We start from the raw sequence: 22059 nt of genomic DNA on the forward strand, positions 1-22059 counted from the left end.
TATTTTGTCCTTACCTGAGCTGCTCAATTTTTTCTGGAGTAATAGGACCTTTCCCCAAAACTTGGTCTATCTCTTCATATAATTTTTTCTGAACTTCTTCAGAAGTTGTTAAAAACCAGATTGTCCAGGTACATACTAGGTGAAAAATTATATTGAAAGCAATTAAAATAGTGAAGTCAAGGTTTAGAGGCTTTCTTTTTTCCCCCATCTTTTGACAGACAGAAGATACATAAATGTTATTAAAAAAAATTCTTTATAGGATTTTTACTTCATTGAACAGAACATGAATGTTTACAGTGCACTGCCAAAAAGAAATATTGCAATCTGGAAGCATTCTTTCTTAAAACTGGCAAGTAACTGAAGCTAGTTAATGAAAGTAAAGTTCACACCTGGACAGTGCAATGTTGATAACTGTGATGGATTATCTGGTTCATTCAACCTTGTAAACTAAAAAATCTGATTTCTAGGTTCACTCAAGAGCTCTAATGAAATGATTCATACAAATCAAACGAGCAAGAGATTTACCTACAAATCAATATCCTAAATTTTACTTGTAATAGTAGATATGTAGGCTCATGAACTGAGACAGTGATTCTCAAAAATCACCTGGGCATATTTGGTTGATGCCCCAGCCCCACCTCAACAGATTCTGATTCATAGGTTTGGGCTGGAGTCCTGGAATCTGTACTTCAACAAACTCTACAATTATTTCGATGATCTCCAAAATTGAAAAATCACTTGCTTATGGTTTACTTTTGCATTAACTAGTTTATATTCACTGAGGAATTGGAAAGGTAGAAAAATCACATGATCATAAAACAAAGGAAATGAAGTAGTGATCTTTCCTTTAGGACTCCACTGGGATTATTTTTACTCGAAGAATTGAACCATCCACAGACACACTGTTTATTTCCCTAGACAATGTTTTAACAAATACTGTTTAGAGCTCTACCTTTTCTGTTAGGTACTTTTTTTTTTTTTTACTGTGCTTCTAAGTAATTTCTCCCTGTACTTACTAATTACCTAATTTCTGAACTAAGGGCTAATTTGAAATTTCTCATAGTTGTTTTTGTTTATAAACTGTTTGCCTTTACCCAATCAATACCTATGCCTGGAAAAGACATAATTCACTTTCTGCACTAAATATTATCAATAAAATCAATAGCTACCTTGTACTCAATTATATTGATAATTTACCCATACCAGCACTCACAAAAGTTATGTAAGTGACTGCCTATTCTTAACTTTTCCTATATATGTGTCTTTATTATGGCTTTTTAACAAACTATAGAATTTCTGTTTTACAAGTAACAAGAAAACTTGGGTACACAGTGTACAATATGTACCCGTAATAAATTTTACAATATACAGTAATATAAATATTGAAAGGTCTAGCACGAGGACTTGCACACAATAGGCATTCATAATCCAACTACATTATCACTTAAACCTAATATAATTGTATAGGCTCAATAACCTTAAATATTGTTTTTTTTGTACAACTATTTAAAAAGTATGTCTGAAGATAGCTCAAAATGTATTTTTAAATGATTCAAAGTTCTTTAAATATTATTATCATACTGAACCAGTTGGTTTCATGGAGGAAGGATACTTTGGAGGCATTAGTACTCTAAACTCCCATTTTATAAATGGAGAAACTGCAGAATTAAGAATCCTGCCCAAGGCTGGTAAGTGGCAGATTAGTTTCTTGACTATCTTGTCTCTCTAAAACTTCAGCAGTGCCTAAAAATACAACCAACCTACATACAAAGCAATAGCAATTTTGCTATTGCCCTGAAAATTCCCCCTAAAAATTGTAGATGTTTAAAATATTAACTAAACCTTGGAAATGGTCACTTTTCATGATATCCAGAGCACAACTAACAACTGATTCTGATTTTTTTGGTCTTTAACAAAGATATATATTTTAATGTAATGAATTTTAAAAACATGCTAAATTTTTTTTAAAAGTTAGTTTTTTTACTTCTGACACACACCTATTTAAATGCCATTTATTTATTTTTTTAATGATTTATTTATTTATTCCCCCCCCCCAGTTGTCTGTTCTCTGTGTCTATTGGCTGCGTGTTGTTCTTTGTCCACTTCTGTTGTCAGCGGCATGAGAATCTGTGTTTCTTCTTGTTGCATCACCTTGTTGTGTCAGCTCTCCGTGTGTGCGGGGCCATTCCTGGGCAGGCTGCACTTTCTTTCACGCTCGGCAGCTCTCCTTACGGGATGCACTCCTTGTGCGTGGGGCTCCCCTATGCGGGGGACACCCCAGTGTGGCATGGCACTCCTTGCGCGCATCAGCACTGCGCATGGGCCAGCTGCACACGGGTCAAGGAGGCCCAGGGTTTGAACCGCGGACCCCCCATGTGGTAGGCGGATGCCCTATCCATTGGGCCAAGTCCGCTGCCCTTAAATGCCATTTAATCAATAATATCTGGACATCTTCAGATATCAAAAATTTTACAGAGGAAAAACTATAGGTCGGTTACATTTGTACTCATTGTTTTTCAGAAAGTTTCCTTATACAGCAAACCTGAGAATGAAATCCTGCAGAAAAACCTAAATTTCCTGGATTTTCAACTGATGTTTTAAAACTTCCTTTAAGCACACTATATTTTTATGCCTTTATATACAAATTATTATATATACTGTATGAATAAATGATAGCCACTAAAATAAAACCAGGTGAGGAAACTTAGAAACATACCACACATTTTAGAAATGTTAATTAAAAAGATGTTTAATTCCATGAGAGGGGTTCTTTTAAATCATGATTTCTGTGGCCTATATCCTCTTTTGGTAGATCTTAAGAATAGCTGACTAGAATGGATTCAAAGTGAAAAGCAGCAGCTGCAGGAAATTGAAAAGCTCACTGCTCCTGGTGGAAAGGTGTCAACAGCAGTTTATTTTAAAGGCACTAACTAGAATTCACAATCCATAAAGCTGTGTCAAGAAATTTATGGCAATGCTCAGAGGTGGCACCCTGGGTTAAAAAAAAAAAAAAGGTGCTTGTGTGAATCAAGCCTTTAAAACAAAAGAGAAGGGAAATTATAAACAGATTGTACAGTCTTTCTTTCATTTCAGAATAGCTTTACCCTTGTACATTTTGTAATCCATCTAAAAAGGAAATCAAGTACTTACATTTTGCAGTTAGTATGCAACCAGCCAAAGAAAATATCATACTGTCTTCTAGGATCTAGGAAATGAAATTAAGTTTAGATAATGTGAAATATAAGATGGTGTATATTTAGATCCTACTAAAATCACCTAGGGTATAAAATTAGGATCATGGGAAGGAAAAAAAGTATATTATTTCATTATGATGCTTTCTCTAAATCAAAATCTGTATAATGTGAAAAAAAACCGTAAATATGGCATTGCCTTTTTGATGCAATAAAAATTTGTTGGTAATATTACTTGCTGATGATACACTTTGACAAACTCAGTTTTATCTTTTCTGCCTTGACTAGTATAGCAACAAAGTCTGAGGAACAGTGGAGAAGGGTCTGCCACTCTTCTGAGAGTCTAATTCAATTTCTGCGCATACACTTACTTAGCCGGAAAACTATCTATAAAAATCTATAATGAGCGGTTGTGGCAATGATGTCTCCATTTCCATGATTTGCACCACAAATGCAGTGGTGTGCTGGGGGCAACAGACATACACTATAAACAAGCCAAGCTATCTAATCTGCCACACAGGACTGGCTAAGAGTGGCTTAGGACTATAAAGGTTTATAAAAGTCTTTTCCTCTTACAGATCAGAGAACTTCATCTTCAGTATTTGCTTACCCAAATACTAAATAACATACAGTTTCATCAAAGAAATAAATAACACTAAGTACTTATACTACTTGTGATCTATATTAAAAGAGAATTCTAGGAAGACATCTGAATTAATGTGAATGAAAAGCACACCCTTACATAGGGGATTTTTTAAAATTTGATAAACAGTTAACAATCACATCACCTGATGGTCATTAAGGTTCCCGTGTATTAAGGAGTCAATGAAAACATGGTCTCTGAAGTTTCTTCCCTTTCGTTCTTTCATGATTTTCTTAAAAATAGATTCCAGTTGCATAAGGGCTTAGAGAAGAAAAACAGAAGACGTTAGAAAGTAAGTATTTCTGAAGACTGAACATTTCTTTTTACAATTCTGAACAATTTTACTATGTTGAGAATAAAATGTTCAAAAATAAAAGGGAGTAACTAACCATAGAGAGCTAATTTATATTTAAACTCGTCTACCTTCTTTTCTTCTTTTTGTTAAATTTAACATACATACAAAAAATTTGTAAATCATATATATGCAGTTTAAGGAATAATTATAAAGTAAACACCTATATCATCACCACCTAGGGCAAGAAGTGACAACGCCAGTGAGAAGCCTGCAAACACTAACACCTCTCCCCTGATGTTATCCACCTTTTTTGTAAATTCTGTCCTCCTAACTCCATTCTTCTCCCAGGTCATGTATCACCCATTTACAAACAGAAATAGATTTGAAATAACTCCCATTTCTACTTCCAGTCAGGACTTCTCTCCGCTAACTCCATATTCACATATCTAAAAAATAACTCAAACCTCCATTTGAATGCCTGAAGCATGTTAAACACAGAGTACAAAGAACTGAACGCCCTCCCTGCCCTCATCCCAAACTGGATCTTCCCAGAGTCTTACCCATCTTATTTCCCATAATCTCATTTTCTTTTTTTTAAAAAAAGATTTTATTTATTTCTCTCCCCTCCCCCACCAGTTGTCTGCTCTCTGTGTGTTCTTCTGTGACCACTTCTATCCTTATCAGCGACACTAGGAATCTGTGTTTCTTTTTGTTGTGTCATCTTGTTGTGTCAGCTCTCCGTGGGCACAGCGCCATTCCTGGGCAGGCTGCACTTTCTTTCGCACTGGGTGGCTCTCCTTACAGGTGCACTCCTTGCACGTGGAGCTCCCCTACGCAGGGGACACCCCTGCGTGGCAGGGCATTCCTTGCGCGCATCAGCACTGTGCATGGGCCAGCTCCACACGGGTCAAGGAGGCCCCGGGTTTGAACCACAGACCTCCCATGTGGTAGGCAGGCGCCCTATCCATTGGGCCAAGTCTGCTTCCCCATAATCTCATTTTCTAGTACTCAGGTCCCAAACCTTAACGTCTCCTATTCCCTTATACCCAGAATCTAATCTACCAACCAATGTTGGTGGTTCTATCATCAAAATAAACTAGATTTTGAGGGGGTCCCATTTAACTATTTTTTCTTTCACTGCTTTTGCGCTTCAAAGGTGTTTGTCAATAAAGTGAAAAGGCAGCCTACACAATAGCAGAAATTATTTGGTAATCATCTAGCCGATAGGGACCTAATATCTAGCATATATGAAGAAATCCTATATCTCAAAAAGAAAAAGAAAAATGGGCACATGATTTGAACAGACACTTCTCCAAAGAAAAAATACAAATGGCAAAAAAACACAGGAAAAGATGCTCAACATTACTACCTATTAGGGAAATGCAAGTCAAAACTGTAATAAGATATCATCTTTCACCCATTAGACTGGTAGATATTTTAGAAAACAGAGGACTGGGAATGGATGTGGATCAAGCAGTTGGGGGCCCGCCTCCCACATGGGAGGTCCCGGGTTGGGTTCCTGGTGCCTCCTAAAGAAAACAAAGCAGACACCACAACGAGCAGATGCCACAGCCATCTCAGGCCACTGGGCACCTGCCTCAGGTGGCTGGGCACTCACCTCCCGTGCAAGCTCCCGGGTATAGTTCCCGGTGCCTCCTATAGAAGACAAGCAGACACAGTGAGCAGACAAGGTGGGGGGTAGGGGGTAAATAAAATAAATAAATCTTAAAAAAAAAAAAAAAAAAAGTCCACAGAGGACTACAAGTGCTGGAGAGGATGTGGAGGGAAGGGAACCGTTACCCACTGCCGGAATGCAGAACGGTGTAGCCATTATGGAGCAGTTTGGCAGTTCCTCAAGAAACTAACTATAGAATTGCCACATGATCCACAATCCCACGGCTGGGTATATACCCAGAAAAATGGATAGGACACGAACGTATGTATGCACACCAATGTTCATAGCAGCATTATTCACTATTGCCAAAAGTAGGACACAACCCAAACATCCATCAACAGATGAATGGATAAGCAAACTGTGGTATATACATACACTGGAATATTACTCAGCTATAAGAAGGAATGCAGTATTAACACATGGGATAACATGGATGAATCTTGAAGACTTTATTTGAGAGAGGTAAGCCAGGCAGTAAAGGACAAATATTACATGAACTCACTGATACGAATTAAGCTACTTGAACAGACTCACAGAGCTAGAATCTGAAAGACAGGTTTACAAGAGACAGAAAACAAGTAGAGGGTAGCGAGATGATGCCCATATGGGCAAAATCTAGGATAAGGTGGAAGGGTGTAGTGTGCAGTGGATGGGCATGACAGTAATGCAGCAATGTGATTAGGTTCAGCAGTACTGGTCTATGAGGGGGAGATTGGGTTGGACTATCTGTGGAACTGGGGGAGAGGGTCAGGGGAAGGAGCACATGAACTCTGAGGATTTGCAGGTGTGTGGTTAATACTACAATTTTTGGAATGTTCTTTTGGCAAATATGACAAGGGAGGGTTACTGGTGTAGGATGTCAGATATGGGGGCAGGGTATACAGGACAGGGTGCACCTGGGGCAGGCTTCTATGGAATATGTAAGTTCTCATCTTGTCGTTGTGTGTTATATCAGAGGGTGGAGACCCACACAATAAACAAGAAAATATTAATCTCCAATTCTGGGGAGTTCCTGCTATGTTCTCAATTAGAGGGACAAGAATCCTTTGAGAACATAGACAGTGTCTAATAAAAGAAAACAGACCAATATGGCAAACCCTCAATATTACTGAAGTAAATATGAATCTTATTCTTCAAAACTTGACACTTAGTGGTTATCCATATGTTCGGAGGGGAGGAGGAGGAAAGAATAGACTAGATGGAACATAAGACATTTTTAAGACATTAGAATTGTTCTATATGATCTTTTAATAATGGACACAGGTCATTTTAAATTTTGTTGAAACCTATAAAAATGTATGGCTGAAAATGGATATCATAACATAAACCATTGACCATGTTTAGCACAGTTTGTAGCAATGCTTCAATATTTCGACCTCAATTGTAACAAATGTACCATACACATATAAAATGTTATTAATAGGGGAGAGGGGAAAAGTCAGAGGGTGTTGGGTATTTTGGAATCCCCTATAGTCTTTTTATTTTATTTTATTTTTTTGTCTTTCTTTTTTTAATGTTACATTCAAAAAATATGAGGTCCCCATACAACCCCTACCCCCCTCACGCCCCTCCTCCCATAACAACAACCTCTTCCATCATCATGGGATATTCATTGCACTTGGTGAATACATCTCTGAGCACTGCTGCACCACATGGACAATAGTCCACATTATAGTTTACACTCTCCCCCAGTCCACCCAGTGGGCCATGGGAGGACATACAATGTCCAGTAACTGTCCTTGTAGTACCACCCAAGACAACTCCAAGTCCTGAAAATGCCCCCACATCATATCTCTTCTTCACACTCCCTAACCTCAGCAGCTACCGTGACCACTTTCTCCACATCAATGCAACATTTACTTTCATTACTAATCACAAGAGTTCCAGAATAGAGTATCAGTAAGTCCACTCTAATCTATACTCTATTCCTCCATTCTGTGGACCCTGGGATGGTTATGTCCACTCCACCTCTATATCGAGAGGGTGCTTAGATTCCACTTGGATGATGGATGCAATTCTCCTGCTTGCAGTTGTAGACACTCTTGGCTCCCTGGTGTGGTGGCTGACCTTCTTCACCTCCCTGTTGGCTGGCTGGGGTAAGTCCAATAAAACAGAGGATAGGAGTTGCAAGTCTGTTGAGGCTCAGAGCCTGGCTATCACATGGACAGTCCAAAGATTCAGGCCCCCTGAGTATACCCTAAACCCCAGTGCCAACCACAGGTCCGGTGAAAGTAACAGGAGAGGCTTGTGAACAAAGATCAAAGCTGAGTCCAATGCCATCACACTCAGGAACACAAACTCCAAAGTAGGGCCAACTGACATGGCACTGAATTCCATCTGCCATGATCATAGAACCTGTGGGTCTCTGTAGCCCTCAGAAGAATCAATATCTGGGGTTTTATCTACTTTAGCTGTCTCTAGGACTCTGCTGAGGTGTGCATAAGGGCGACCTATAGTCTTTGTGACTTTTCTGTAACCTAAAACTTCTTTGAAGAAATGAAAAAAATAAGACACTGGGGAAATATAGGGAAGAAAATGTCACTGTACATATAAGATAACAGTTCGAACAGTGATGAAAAGCGATGTCTAAAAAATTTTTATTTCAAGTTTTAAAAAAGTTTTTTGTCTTTGTTATTTTAAAAACTTAATGTTATTATTATTTCATTTTCTTATTAATTTTATTTGGTTATTTTGTTGGTTTCATTTTGGGAGATGTTTTGGATCACAGAAGGGTCACAGTGGTGGTGGGGAAGGATCAGTGGTGTGGGGTGTGGATGATGGGGGGATGCCTGGGGAGGAGTTCACCTGGGACATGCTTCTAAGGCATATGAATATGTCCAAGTGGTCATGGGGCACTGTCTTGGTAGGTGAAGAATCACATAATAACTGAAAGAATACTGAATTCCCACCCTGGGGAGTTCTGCTACATTCTCTATTAGGATGGTAAGACCTCCCCAAGTACAAGAGCAGTGCCTAGTGAAGGAAGACAGACCATCAAGCCAGGCCCTTGACAGTGATGACTACTTAGGAACCCTTTCTTGTCAAATTGAAACTTAACCTAGTATTATATATTGCCTAAAAGTTACCTCCTGAAAGCCTCTTTGTTACTCTAAACCAAACTCAGAATATAAATGCACTACCTTCCCCCCTGGTAAGGGACAGGACTCTGTGCGGATATGCCTCCCTGGCACCTAGGGATTATTACCAAGCACCAACCAGCAGTGCATCTGGAAAAAGACCTTGACCAAAAGGGGAAAATGGTAAATACAAATGAGTTTTTATGGCTGAGAGAGTTCAAAGTGAGTTGGGAGGGTAATCCAGAGGTTACGCTTATACACATCTCAGCAGGAACTCACTGACTGCCACTGACTGCCTTAAATAATGGGGCTCCTGAGGGTTCTAGAGATATCCATACACTATAAGCAGGGCAGAGAGCTCAGGAATTCAGCACCCTGTCAGTGGGCCTGACTTTGGAATGTATATTCCCCAATGTAATAGAGTTAGACTCATTTATAGTTTCCCTACATACATCTCTTTGGCCCCTTTTATCTGAACATGTAATTAGCATTATACCTGACAAATATATGTCCCAGAGACTTAAATCGTTGGTCTGTGCATGTGCCTGTTGAGCCCAGAACCTCAGCAGAGTTGCAACACCTACTCACCAGTTCACTGGACTTACCCAGGACAACAAATAAGGAGATGATGAAGAACAATATCCATCACAAGGAACAGGGAGTAACTGCAACTGCAGGCAAGATAGTTCTACTGCTCTGCCCCATGGGATCTAAGGCCCCTCTCAATTAGAAACAGAGCGGGACAGAGGTGTTTCAAGTGATTGGGCACCTCCCCCCTACAAGGGAGGTCCTGGGTTTGGTTTCTAGTGCCTCCTAAAAAGAAGACAAGCACAAGCACACAACAAACAGACAGTGAGTATAAACAATGGAGGCTGGGGGGGGGAGGTAAATAAATAAAAATAAATCTTAAAAAAAAAGAAACAGAGGGCATTACCATTCCAAAATTATTAAGATAGGGGAATGAACAATGGACTATTATTAGTCAACGATAGACTTATTATTATTCTAGCAACTGAAACACTTATCACTGATATATAGGCAGCAGCCACCAGAGGTTCTCATGGGAGGGAGAGAGAAGAATAGGTGTAATATGGAGATATTTTTGGGACAATGCAATGTCCTGCATTACTTGGCAATGATGGATACAGGCCATTGTATATATTGTCATAACCTATACAGTGTGTAAGCTATGTAAATTATAGTCCATGGTTAGTAGCAGTGCTTCAATATGTATTCATCAATTGTAACAAATGTACCACACTAATGAAGGATGTTGTCAATGTGGGAAAGTGTGGGAGGGGGAGGGACTGGGACATAGGGGAAGCGCCTATATTTTTTATGTAACTTTTATGTAATCTAAAGCATCTTTAAAAAACAATTAAGATGTATAATAAAATAAGCTTTAAAAGCATATATGGGGAAGCGGACTTGGCACAGTGGTTAGGGCGTCCATCTACCACATGGGAGGTCCACGGTTCAAACCTCGGGCCTCCTTGACCCGTGTGGAGCTGGCCCACACACAGTGCTGATGTGCGCAAGGAGTGCCCTGCCACGCAGGGATGTCCCCCGTGTAAGGGAGCCCCACGCGCAAGGCGTGTGTCCCGTAAGGAGAGCTGCCCAGCGTGAAAGAAAGTGCAGCCTGCCCAGGAATGGCGCCGCCCACACTTCCTGTGCTGCTGACAACAGAAGCGGAAAAAGAAACAAGACGCAGCAAATAGACACAGAGAACAGACAACTGGGGAGGGGGGACGGATTAAATAAATAAATAAATAAATCTTTACAAATAAATAAATAAATAAAAGCATATATGAAATGTATAAATCTAAGATGTATAATAAAAAACTATTAAGAAATATACAGAGATCTCTTTATCACCTTCACTGCCACTTGATCACCTGATCATTCCACATTACCTCTTTTGCCTGATTCAATATAAGAGTCCCATAATTAGTCACCCTGTGTGGCAGTTTGAAATTATGAATTCCGAAAAGAGAGACTATGTTTGTAAACTGGTCTGGTCCTCTGGGTATGATACCTTTTGACTGTATTGGTTTCAGCCTTTGATTAAATTATGTTAAGGTTCGGGCTTTGATTCAACCACATCATTAGGGTGTGCAGGGTTGAGTACCCATTCCCTTGGTGGGCTATATAGGCTGATACTCAATCAAAAAGGCAGAAGGAGAAATACACAGCAGTAGATACACAGAGGATCCCACAGCCCCCAGAAGAGAGATGAGCCTGATAGTTTACAGCTGACCTTGTGAAGAGACCAGAGCAGCTGAGCCCAGAAAGAAATGAGCCCTGGGGAAAGTGATACACTTTATGCCAGCCTACAGCTGAGATGGGAAGAAGCTGGGCCATCAGAGCCTTAAGAGAAAAAAGGAAGGCTGAACCCTCCCAGACATCGCCTGCCATCTTGCTTCAACACGTGGCAAATGACTTTGGGTGAGGAAGTACCTCTTATGGTACCCTGAGTTAGACTCTTTAGGGCCTTGTGACTGTAAGCTTCTACGCCAAATAAATACCCCTCATAAATGCCAACAGATTTCTGGTACTTTGCATCAGCACCCCTTTTGGCTGATTAATACACCCTGCTTCTCCCCTTGGCTCCTAATTCTATCATGGCAGCCACAGAAACCCTTTTAAAATTTAACTCAGATCATATCATTCCTTTGCTCAAAATCTTTCAGTGTCTTCTTATCACATAACAGTTTAGTCATACCACTCCTTATAAAACATACAAAATCTGCCCCTCCGCCCAATCTTTCTGACCTCATCTCCTATTGCTCTTCTGATTCACTTCATTGTACCTTAAATAGATCAAGAAGAGTCCCATTTCTCAAGGACTTTGCAATTACTATTCCTCTACCTCGATTATTCTTCCATTTGACATATTCACATGATCTACGTGACTGGTTTCCTCATCTCTTATAAGCATTTGCTCAAAAGTCACATTGTCAGGGAAGCAGATTTGGCTCAACTGACAGAACATCTGCCTACCACATGGGAGGCCCAGGGTTCAAACCCAGGACATACCGACCTGTGTGGTGAGCTGGCCCATGCACAGTACTGATGCACGCAAGGAGTACCGTGCCACACAGGGGTGTCCCCCACATAAGGGAGCCCCATGTGCAAGGAGTGCACCCCATAAGGAGAGAAGCCGCATGTGAAAAAGTGCAACCCGCCCAGGAGTGGCACCACACACACTGAAAACTGACGCAGAAAGATGTATAACAAAAAGAAACACAGTTTCCCGGTGCCAATGACAAGAATCCAAGCGGACACAGAAGAATACAAACAGCGAATGGACAGAGAGAGCAGATGGGGGGGGGGGAAGGGGGGAGAAATAAATAAAAAATAAACCTTAAAACAAAAAAGTCACACTGTCAATGTGGCCTTTCCTAATAAACTCACTGAAAATGGCAACCTCCCCACCCCCTGGCATTTCCTTTGCCCCTCCCCAGTTTTATTTTTCCCCATAGTACTTTTCACCTTTTAACATACTAATAAATTTAGCTTATTATCTGCTTTTCTCCACTAGAATGTGTTGCCACAAAGCAGGAATTTTTATTTTATTCACTGATGTCTTCCCAACACCTAGAATGTGTCAGGAATATTGTAATGCTCTCTTAATATATAGACAATGAAAAGAATATAATACGTATTAGTGGGAGGCGGATGTGGCTCAACTGATAGAGCATCCGCCTACCATATAGGAGGTCCAGGGTTCAAACCCATGTCCTCCTGGCCCATGTGGTGAGCTGGCCCACGCACAGTGCTGCCGTGGGCAAGGAGTGCCATGCCACGCAGGGGGTGTCCCCCATATAGGGGAGTCCCACACACAAGGAGTGTGCCCTGCAAAGAGAGCCACCCTGCATGACAAAAGTGCAGCCTGCTCAGGAGGTGGCATTGCACACACAGAAAGCTGACACAGCAAAATGACGCAACAAAAAGAGACATAGATTCCTGGTGCCGCCGAGAATGCAAGCAGACACAGAAGAACACACAGAAAACGGACACAAGAAAGCAGGCAATGGGGTGGGGAGGGAGGGGAAGAGAAATAAATAAAATAAATCTTAAAAAAAAAGTATTAGTGATGAAAATGACAAACTATTAACACTGCAATGGTTAACAAACTCTGCTACAAATTAAAATCACCTGGGAATCTTTTTTAAAAAAATGAAGTTCATGTACATGACTGTTTTCTAAGTTCACAAACTCTGTAATAAAAATATATTTAAAAAAATAATAGGTTGGGTTGGGGGAAAAATAGATCAAATGTAAGCTATGGACTATAGTTAATAGCGATATTTTGAAAACGTTCTTGCATAGTTTATAACATGTTTAACAATGATGCAAGGTGTTTGTAGAGGGATGAGGTATGGCACCCCTCTATGATGTTATGCATGTTTATTCTGTAGGTTCACAATTTTTATTACACAATTATTGTTTATATATGTTCATGTTTGAATTATATACTTCAATTAAAATATATATATATATATATATAAAATAATGAAGTTCAAGTCACATCTCATACCAATTAAATCAGAATGTCTAAGGGTAGAAACCAGGTTACAATTTTTAAAAAATTCAATGTGTAGCAACATTTGGGAAGTACTGCTATTTATTCTCAACCCTACCAGTATACATCAGAATAATCTGGAAAGCTTTTATAAAAATATCTGATGCCTAGAGCATCACTATTCCAGATTATGATTAACTTGGTCTAGGATAGAACTGATCTTCAAGTTTATTATTTTTAAGTTTCCCAGGTAATTCCACAGTTCAGCCCAGGTTAGAATTCCTCAAAAAAAGCTGTGATCCAACTTAAAGTTTAAGAACCCCTGATGTAATTTGAGCTTTCATTGGAAATGATTATGATTTGGGATTATACTCACATAACTCCCAAATCATAATCATTTCCAATGAAAGCTCAAATTACATCAGGGGTTCTTAAACTTTTTGTTCCATGGTCCCTTTTCCAGTCAGGTGAAAACGACAGACCCCTTACTAAGTCCACACTACACTGTGTATTATGTAATAAATATATCACACCTGCACCAAACATGTCCCCCCAAGAAAAATGTTTTTTGAATTTCAATTCAAGCTCACAGACCCCTTGTTAAGAACCCCTTAATTAGATTCTATGCTCATGTTACATTCCAAAATTACTTCATACTAGAGAATCTACTTTTATTTAGAACTGTTGGGAAATGAACCATGTCCCCATGAAAGTCAGGTTTAGGTACTGTAAATAGGATCTTTATAGACATTAATAGTTAAGATGGGCCCCAAATAAGGAAGAGTGGGCCTTAATTCAATTTGGCCAAAGTCATTTTAAGCAAAGGAAATTGTACATGGAAGGAGAAGTCATGGGAAGCAGACAGAAGGTAGAAGTCAAAGAAACCCAGAAGAGAAAGGAGAAGACGCCACCACTAAGTGCATTGCCATGTGATAAAAAGCCAAGGAACTCCAAAGATGTCTGGTCAGCCAGAAGACTCCTGGAAGAAGCCAGCCTTTTTAAACTCTGAAACCATGAGCCAATAAATTCCTATTGTTAAGATAATCCATTAAATAGTACAAGACAAAAAAAATATGTAATTGTCTTTTGCCATTAACATAACAAATACTTGAGAAATGCATTTTATATCAAGGGGCATCAATCCAAATGCATCCATCGAAATAATCAGAATGGTTCTGAAAACCAGATAGCAGGAAATATGTCATATAAATGGACTTTTAAAAATGCCTTTTAGAAGTAAGGGGAATCATTAGAGGAGCACAGGAATTTTCATCATCTATACATAGAGCAATGTCTAGAACAGAGTAGGCCTCAATAAATATTTGTTGAAAGAATGAATGAATAGAATCCTGTGAAGCAACACTCTAAAATATGGAAAATAACCCATTATATAAATATAGTCAGTGTATTTATAATTTCTCTTCTCTCCAAAAAAGGAATTGAAGAAGTTTAGAATAAAAGCTTTAAAGCCTTACAACCATTAAATCACTGAAAAAAAAAAAAAGAGAAAAATAAAGAGTGAGGTGAATATTTGGAGGCTATCAAACTAAAATAGAATTTTTCTGTGTAAATTTCAGAGAGTTGTTATCAATGCTAAACAATTTTGAAACATTTTTACTCAATGTTACAATTGAACCCAAAACCTTATATGTGAGAAGCTGGCACTCAACCACTGAGCTTATCGGCTCCCCAAGAAATTAAGTTGCTATATTTAAATACATATCTGTATCATATTTAATCATGTTGACATTATATTTCTTTAGCAATTTCTATATTGATGGGAGTTTTGGTTGTTTCTGCTTTTCCACTTGCAGAAATAGTATCTTCAGAATATTTTCTGATTCTAGATCATTTCATTCATTATCTATGGCTCTTAACATATAGTGTCAAATTCCTTTTGTAGGATTGTACCTTTATATTTTCCTAAGCCCTACAGAATGTACCAGCTCTACACAACACTCATTCTGCAGTGAATATTGGAATTTCTTTTACTAACTTATTACTTTTTCACCTATTTAAAGAAACATTTTCATTATAGAAAATGTAGAGGAAAAACCTTAAGAGAAAAAATATAAATGACTTTTCATCTCACCATTCAAAGATTACTCTATTAAAATCAGGCATATATACTCTGATTTTTAGTGAAAATTAAGAGTGGCCAAACTTACCATCTTCATACTGTTTTTTCCGAGTTGTACTTTTATCAAGTGACCCATCTAAAAAGCCTTTTCCAATCTCAGACCAAACCTGAAAATAGGAAAACATATTTCTATTATCTAATAGATAGATGTTCTAAGTAACAGAGGGTGAGTCAAGCTAAAAACAGAATTTTTCTCATCAACAAATTTAATACTTAATTTCTCACTTTCAAGGAAACTGCACAATCCACAATCATTTTACTTCAAAGAATAGGCTCTAAGTATATTTTAACGATTTCAATCATTATCTTCAAATTAATTTAACTTGGAATTTGAAGTGATGCTTTTATTTAAAGGATATAGGAATGGGGCAGAGGGCAGAGCAGTAGAATCAATTCTCAATTTTTATTTTTTTATTATAACAGCATCAGTAGACAGATAAAACTCACAGGTAATTCTAAATTTTTATTTCACCTGAACTGCTAATATTAGAAGGCAGAAAGAGGTTAAAAATTAATCTATGGTCTGGAGACGATAAACAGCAGATGAGGCTTCCAATATTTCAAAATAGGATAATTAGCTGTTGAAAAGATTTTATATTGATTATAATACAAAAATTCTGAAACAAAACCATACCATGGGGAAAGAAAACAATACTTTTTAATCAATGGGTAACTGTTTGAAAAATACTATCTAAAAATCCTCAGCTCTTACTTTTTAATGATATACCATTCACAGTATTAAAATGTAATAAAAAATTATGCTATTAAAACACAGTAGGGAGAACAGAGGTGGCTCAAGCCACTGGGCACTTCCCTCCCACATGGGAGGTCCTGAGTTTGGTTCCCAGTACCTAAAAAAGAAGATAAGCATACAATGAACAGACACATAGCAGACAGCAAGCACAACGGGTGTGTGTGTGTGTGTGTGTGTGTAAATAAATCTTTAAAAAATTAAATAATTTAAAAGCACAGTAGGAATTTACAGTAAATGTTTATATTAGGTGTATGTATTAGGAATCCCTTAAAGTGAAAAAGGAATTTCTCCAAAAGGATATAGATCAAAGGACAAAAAATCATAAGGAAAATTAATTTTAAAATAATGAAATCATACAGTGTATATTCTCTGACAAAAACAGAATGAATCTAGAAATCAATATCAGAAGGAGAAATGGAAAATTCAAAAATATGTGCTAATTAAACAACAAACTGTTAAACAACCAATGAGTTAAAGAGAAAATCAGAAGCGAAATTAGGAAATATGAGGCAAATGAAAATGAAATCACAATATGACAAAACATATGGGATGCAGGGAAGGCAGTACTGAAAGGGAAATTTATTTATAGCTCTAAATGCATACGTTAAAAAAGAAATAAAACTTCAAATCAGAGACCTGACCTCAAAAGTGAAAGAAAAAAGAAGAGCAAACTAAACCCAAAACAAGCAGAATGAAGGAAACATCAAAGATTAGAACAGTGATAAATGAAACAGAAAACCAAAAAAAAAGAATCAACAAAATCAAGAGTTGGTTTTTGAAAAGATCACCAAAATTGACAAACAGCTAGACTGACAAAGAAAAAAAGAGGAGATATAGATCATCAAAATTAGATATGAAAAGGGAGACATTATTGCTGACCTCACTGAAATAAAAAGGACTATATGAGAACATACTCAACAACTGTAAACCAATAAATCAGATGACCTAGGTGGAACGAACAAATTCTTAGAAACATATAAACTACCTATTGACTCAAGAAGAAACTATTGATGGAAACAAACAATTTTACTAGCAAAAAGATTGAATTAGTAATGGAAAATCTCCCAACAAAGTAAAACCCAAGACCAGACAGATCCACATGTGAATTCTACCAAAAATTCCAAGAAGACTTAACATCAGCTCTGCTCAAACTCTTCAAAAAAGCCAACGAGGAGGAAACACTCCATAATTCATTCTAAGAGGCCAGCATCACCCTCATACCAAAGTCAGAGATACCAAAATAAAAAAAACTACAGACCCATATCTCTAATGAATATAGGTTCAAGAATCCTTAACAGCGTACTAGCAAACTGAATCCAAAAGCATATTAAATGAATTATACAATATGATTACGTGGGATTTATCCCTGGTATGGAAGGCTGATTCAATATAAAAATATCAATTAATATAATAGGGAAGTGGATGTGTCTCAGGTGACTGGGCTCCCGCCTACCACATGTGAGGTCACTGATTGGGATCCCAGTGCCTCCTAAAGAAGACAGGGAGCTGGCATGATGGGCAGGCACGGCAAGCTGACACAAGAGATCCAAGAAGAAAAAACATAATGAGAGATGCAACAAAGAAGGAAGTAGAGGCTCCCAGTGCCTCCTAAAGAAGACAGAAAGCTGATGCGATGGGCAGACATAGCAAGCTGATGCCACATGATGATGCAACAAGAGACACAGGGGGGAAAAACATGTGAGACACAACAAAGTAGGAAGCGGAAGAGGCTCAAGCAATTAGGCACCTCCCTCCCACATCAGAGATCCCAAGTTCGGCTCCCAGTGCCTCTGAAGAAACAAGGAAGACTAACAGATGCATCAAGTGTAAACAACAAGAGAGCGAGGAGAAATAAGTACATTAATCTTTTTTAAAAATTAAAAATAAATACTTTTTAAAAAAAATTAATACCCCACATTGTTAATAGAATGAAGGAACAAAACCATATGATCATCTCAATTAATACAGAAAAGACATTTGACGAAATACAGCACTCCTTCTTGATAAAAACACTTTAACAATAGGAAGAGAAGGAAACTTCCTCAACATGATAAAGAGCATATATGAAAAGCCCACAGCTAACATCCTTCTTAATGGTGAAAGACTGAGAGCTTCCCCTCTAAGATCGGGAACAAGATAAGGATGCCCACTGTTACTACTATTATCTGACAGAGCAATTAAGCAAGAAAAAGAAATAAAAGTCATCCAAGTTGGAAAGGAAGAAGTAGAGATTTCCCTGTTTGCTGATGATCTGATTCTACACACAGAAAATCCTGAAAAATCCAAAACAAATCTCCTAGAGCTAATAAATTAATTCAGCAAAGTGGTGGGGTACAAAATCAACACCCAAAAAACAGCAGTGTTTCTATACATAAGCAATGAACAATCAGAAAAATAAATCAGGAAAAAAATACCAATTCACGATAGCAACTAAAAGAATCAAATATCTAGGTATAAAGGTAACCAAGGATGTAAAGGACTTGTACACAAGAAGACCTAAATAAATGGAAAGACATTCCATGCTCTTGGATTGGGAAACTAAATATCATTAATACATTTGAGTTAATTTTGTATAGAGTGAGATAGGGTTTCTTTTTCATTCTTTTGGATACGGCTATCTAGTTCTCCTAGGACTATCTGGGAGATTGTTAATGTCCCAGTTGGGTGGACTTGGCAGCTTTAGTCAAAATCAATCGACCAGAGATGTTACGGTCTATTTCTGAACTTTCATTTACATTCCATTGATCAAAACATCTATCTTTACAGCAGTGTCATGCTGTTTTGATCACTGTACCTTAGTAATATCCTTGAAAGTCAGCAAGTGTGAGTCCTCCAACTTCATTCTTCTTTTTCAGGGTGTTTTTGGCTATTCAGAGCCCCTAACCCTTCCAAATAAATTTGATAAACTAGATTTTTCATTTCTGCATCTCTTTAGTGAGATTCTCATATTGTTAATTGTTTTTGTGATATCCTTTAGTTCTTTATGTTTCCCTTTATATCCTTTAGCACAGTGAGAATGCTTTTTTAAGTCTTTTCCCAGCATGTCCAAAAACTGGTTTTCTTCACTGATGGTTTCTTGATTATTGTCCCGTTCCTTTGGATGGGCCAACATTTCCTGTTGTTTTGTTTTTGACTTGTATTCTTTTGTTGTACACCGTACATTTCAATATTTTTAAGTGTTAATTCTGGGATTTAGTCCCTGAGCTGTCTGTTCCTTAAGTTTGTATACATATAGTGATTTTGAAAAATGTCATTCAGTGCCAGGAGTCAAAAAATAAGTTAAAAAATAAAATAAACAAAATAAACTAATGCAAAAAGCATCATTCACAGTCTTTGCAAGATGTCTCTACATTGGCTGGTGCTCTCCTTCAGAGTTTAGCCCTCCTGTCAAGATCATCTTGAGGCAAATGAAAAGTGCACAGTCCTCTCTGTCTTTCCTGAGCCTGTGTCATGTATTCGTATTGTTTGTTCATGGCCTTAGGAATTCTCCCATTTATAGGAATTTGAATGCCCCTCTCTACTCCCTATGAAACAGACCTTCTCCCCATCCTGGGTACTCTATTGCATGACTTAAAGGAGGTAATCCATTTTCCCAGGGCTCTCTGGCCTAATTATTTCTTACCCTGCTTTAGTTGTCTACAAACTGCTTTTGCCTGCAGGGCAAATTCTGGGATGGCAAGCCTGAGACAAAGTTTCTTAGTTCAGTCTTTCAGGCTGCCATCCAATTGACTGACACCAACATACAGGCACTCCAGTATGCATATAGGAGGTACTCTACTCCCACTAGAACAGAGCCAGGATTCATAGGCTGGCTCCACACTGCATTTGTGCAGGGGCTAGGGAAAAGGCAAGCAATGGCACCATAAGCTTCTCCTGCTCTTTTAATTAATTAATTAATTTTTAAAGATTTTATTTCTCTCCCCTTCCCCCGTTGTCTGCTCTCTGGGTCCATTTGCTGTGTTTTCTTCTGTGTCCGCTTGCATTCTTGTCATGTGGCACCGGGAAACTGTCACTTTTTTGCTGTTGTTATGTCATCTTGCTGTGTCAGCCCTCCATGTGTGTGGTGCCACTCCTGGGTGGGCTGTGCTTTTATAGTGTGGGGTAGCTCCCCTTGCAGGGCACACTCCTTGCACATGGGACACCTCTATGCGGGGGACACCCCTTCATGGCACGGCATTCCTTGCATGCGACAGCACTGTGCGTGGGCCAGCTCAACAAACAGGTCAGGAGGCCCTGGGTATCAAACCTTGCACCCTCCGTATGGTAGGCGGATGCTCTATCAGTTGAGCCACAACAACTTCATTCCCTGTTTTTTTTTAAATTCCCCTCTCCCCCCTTGGGCTTGCTTGCTGTCTGCTCTCTGTGTCCATTCGCTGTGCGTTTCTTCTGTGTCTGTATTTATTATTTTCATTTATTCTCCCCCTTGCAGCTTGCTTGTTATCTGCTCTCTTTGTTCATTTGCTGTGTGCTCCTCTGTGCTTTTTACTTGTCTCCCTTTTTGTTGCGTCACCTTGCTGAGTCAGCACTCCACAGTGTGGGCTAGGCGGCACTCCGTGGCGCTTGTGGGCTGGCAGCTCTCCACGGTGTGCAGGCGAGCCTGATCTCACATGGAGGCCCCAGGATGCAAACCCAGGGCTTCCCATATGGTAGACAGGAGCCCAACTGATTGAGCCACAGCAGTTTCCCCTTCCCTACTGTTTTTAAAGCTGCATTATCTTGATTCAGCACTTGCCCAGTTACTGCACCCTTTAACTATTATCCAAAGTTTTAAAAAATATGGTTCTGCTAGTTTTTGCTAGTTGTTCAAAGATTTTATGGGGCATCCTGAAGTTCTTACACTACAATCTTTGTTGGCCAGTTCTTGCACTCCCTATTTCCTTTAACCCCCTTTACTTTTATTTATTGTTGGCAATCAATGAACGCTCTACCATAATATTAGCTTGATAGATGCTTAAGGAACAGGTGCCTCAGAATATAAATTCCAGGTAATACATTAAAGTATCAAAATGTCCAGATTTTACAAAAGGTCACAAAACAAATAAAGAAACAAGAAGTGATGGACCAGGCAAAGTACAAGATTAAAGGATTAGGAAATCATCACTAGAGAGGACCATACCTATGACATAATAGACAAAGACATTTATTTATTTTTAAAAGAACTTTATTTCAAATTCACAAAAATGAAAGAAAGGAAAAAGGCAGTTCAACAAGTTATGGAAACATTACTCTTAAAAAGTTCTTTTTCAGGCAATTTTATCTCACCTAATTACAACTGCTAACTCAGTTGTTCCTCTGGTGTTCAGGAAATAGAAAAATGATCATAGGTTAAATGACATAGTCAAGGTCTCCTTATAAATGAAAAAAAAAAATGAAGAGGAAAAATGCTTACTTGTATTCTTACCTCACAAAACCAAACCCCATATTCTTTTTTGATCTTTAGAATTAATATATTATGAACTTTGCTTCTACTACAAAAACTTTACAATGTACTAAACTATACATAAATTACATTAGTTATATTTTCCCCATGTATTACATTAACACCGTGTAGCAGAACATTCCTGTATTTATATTATTAAACAATCCTCATTTATTTCCAACATCATTTCTATATGTTCCCAACATTATACTCCAGCTGTCCTCCAACATTAATCTTCCTAGATACTCATTTCACAATTACATCTATAAATCAACAGTTTGTTACATTCATTAAAATATGCTACCATCAAGTCTAACCATTACCAAATATTAAATTTGAT

At 38.3% G+C, this 22059-nt stretch overlaps 1 protein-coding gene across 1 annotated transcript in view; it reads right to left on the reverse strand.

Annotated features, from left to right (window-relative positions):
• Positions 1-22059, reverse strand: part of CYP20A1 (cytochrome P450 family 20 subfamily A member 1) — a 108103-nt gene that overhangs the window by 40767 nt on the left and 45277 nt on the right. The window contains exons 6-9 of the mRNA XM_004453601.5: positions 15575-15653; positions 3980-4095; positions 3151-3205; positions 15-135 (exon numbers count right to left, since the gene is read on the reverse strand). Coding sequence (XP_004453658.1) covers positions 15-135; positions 3151-3205; positions 3980-4095; positions 15575-15653 — 371 coding nt within the window. The remainder of the gene's footprint in view (positions 1-14; positions 136-3150; positions 3206-3979; positions 4096-15574; positions 15654-22059) is intronic.

The sequence above is a fragment of the Dasypus novemcinctus genome, chromosome 7 (genome assembly GCF_030445035.2).
Source record: "Dasypus novemcinctus isolate mDasNov1 chromosome 7, mDasNov1.1.hap2, whole genome shotgun sequence".
NCBI lineage: Eukaryota > Metazoa > Chordata > Mammalia > Cingulata > Dasypodidae > Dasypus > Dasypus novemcinctus.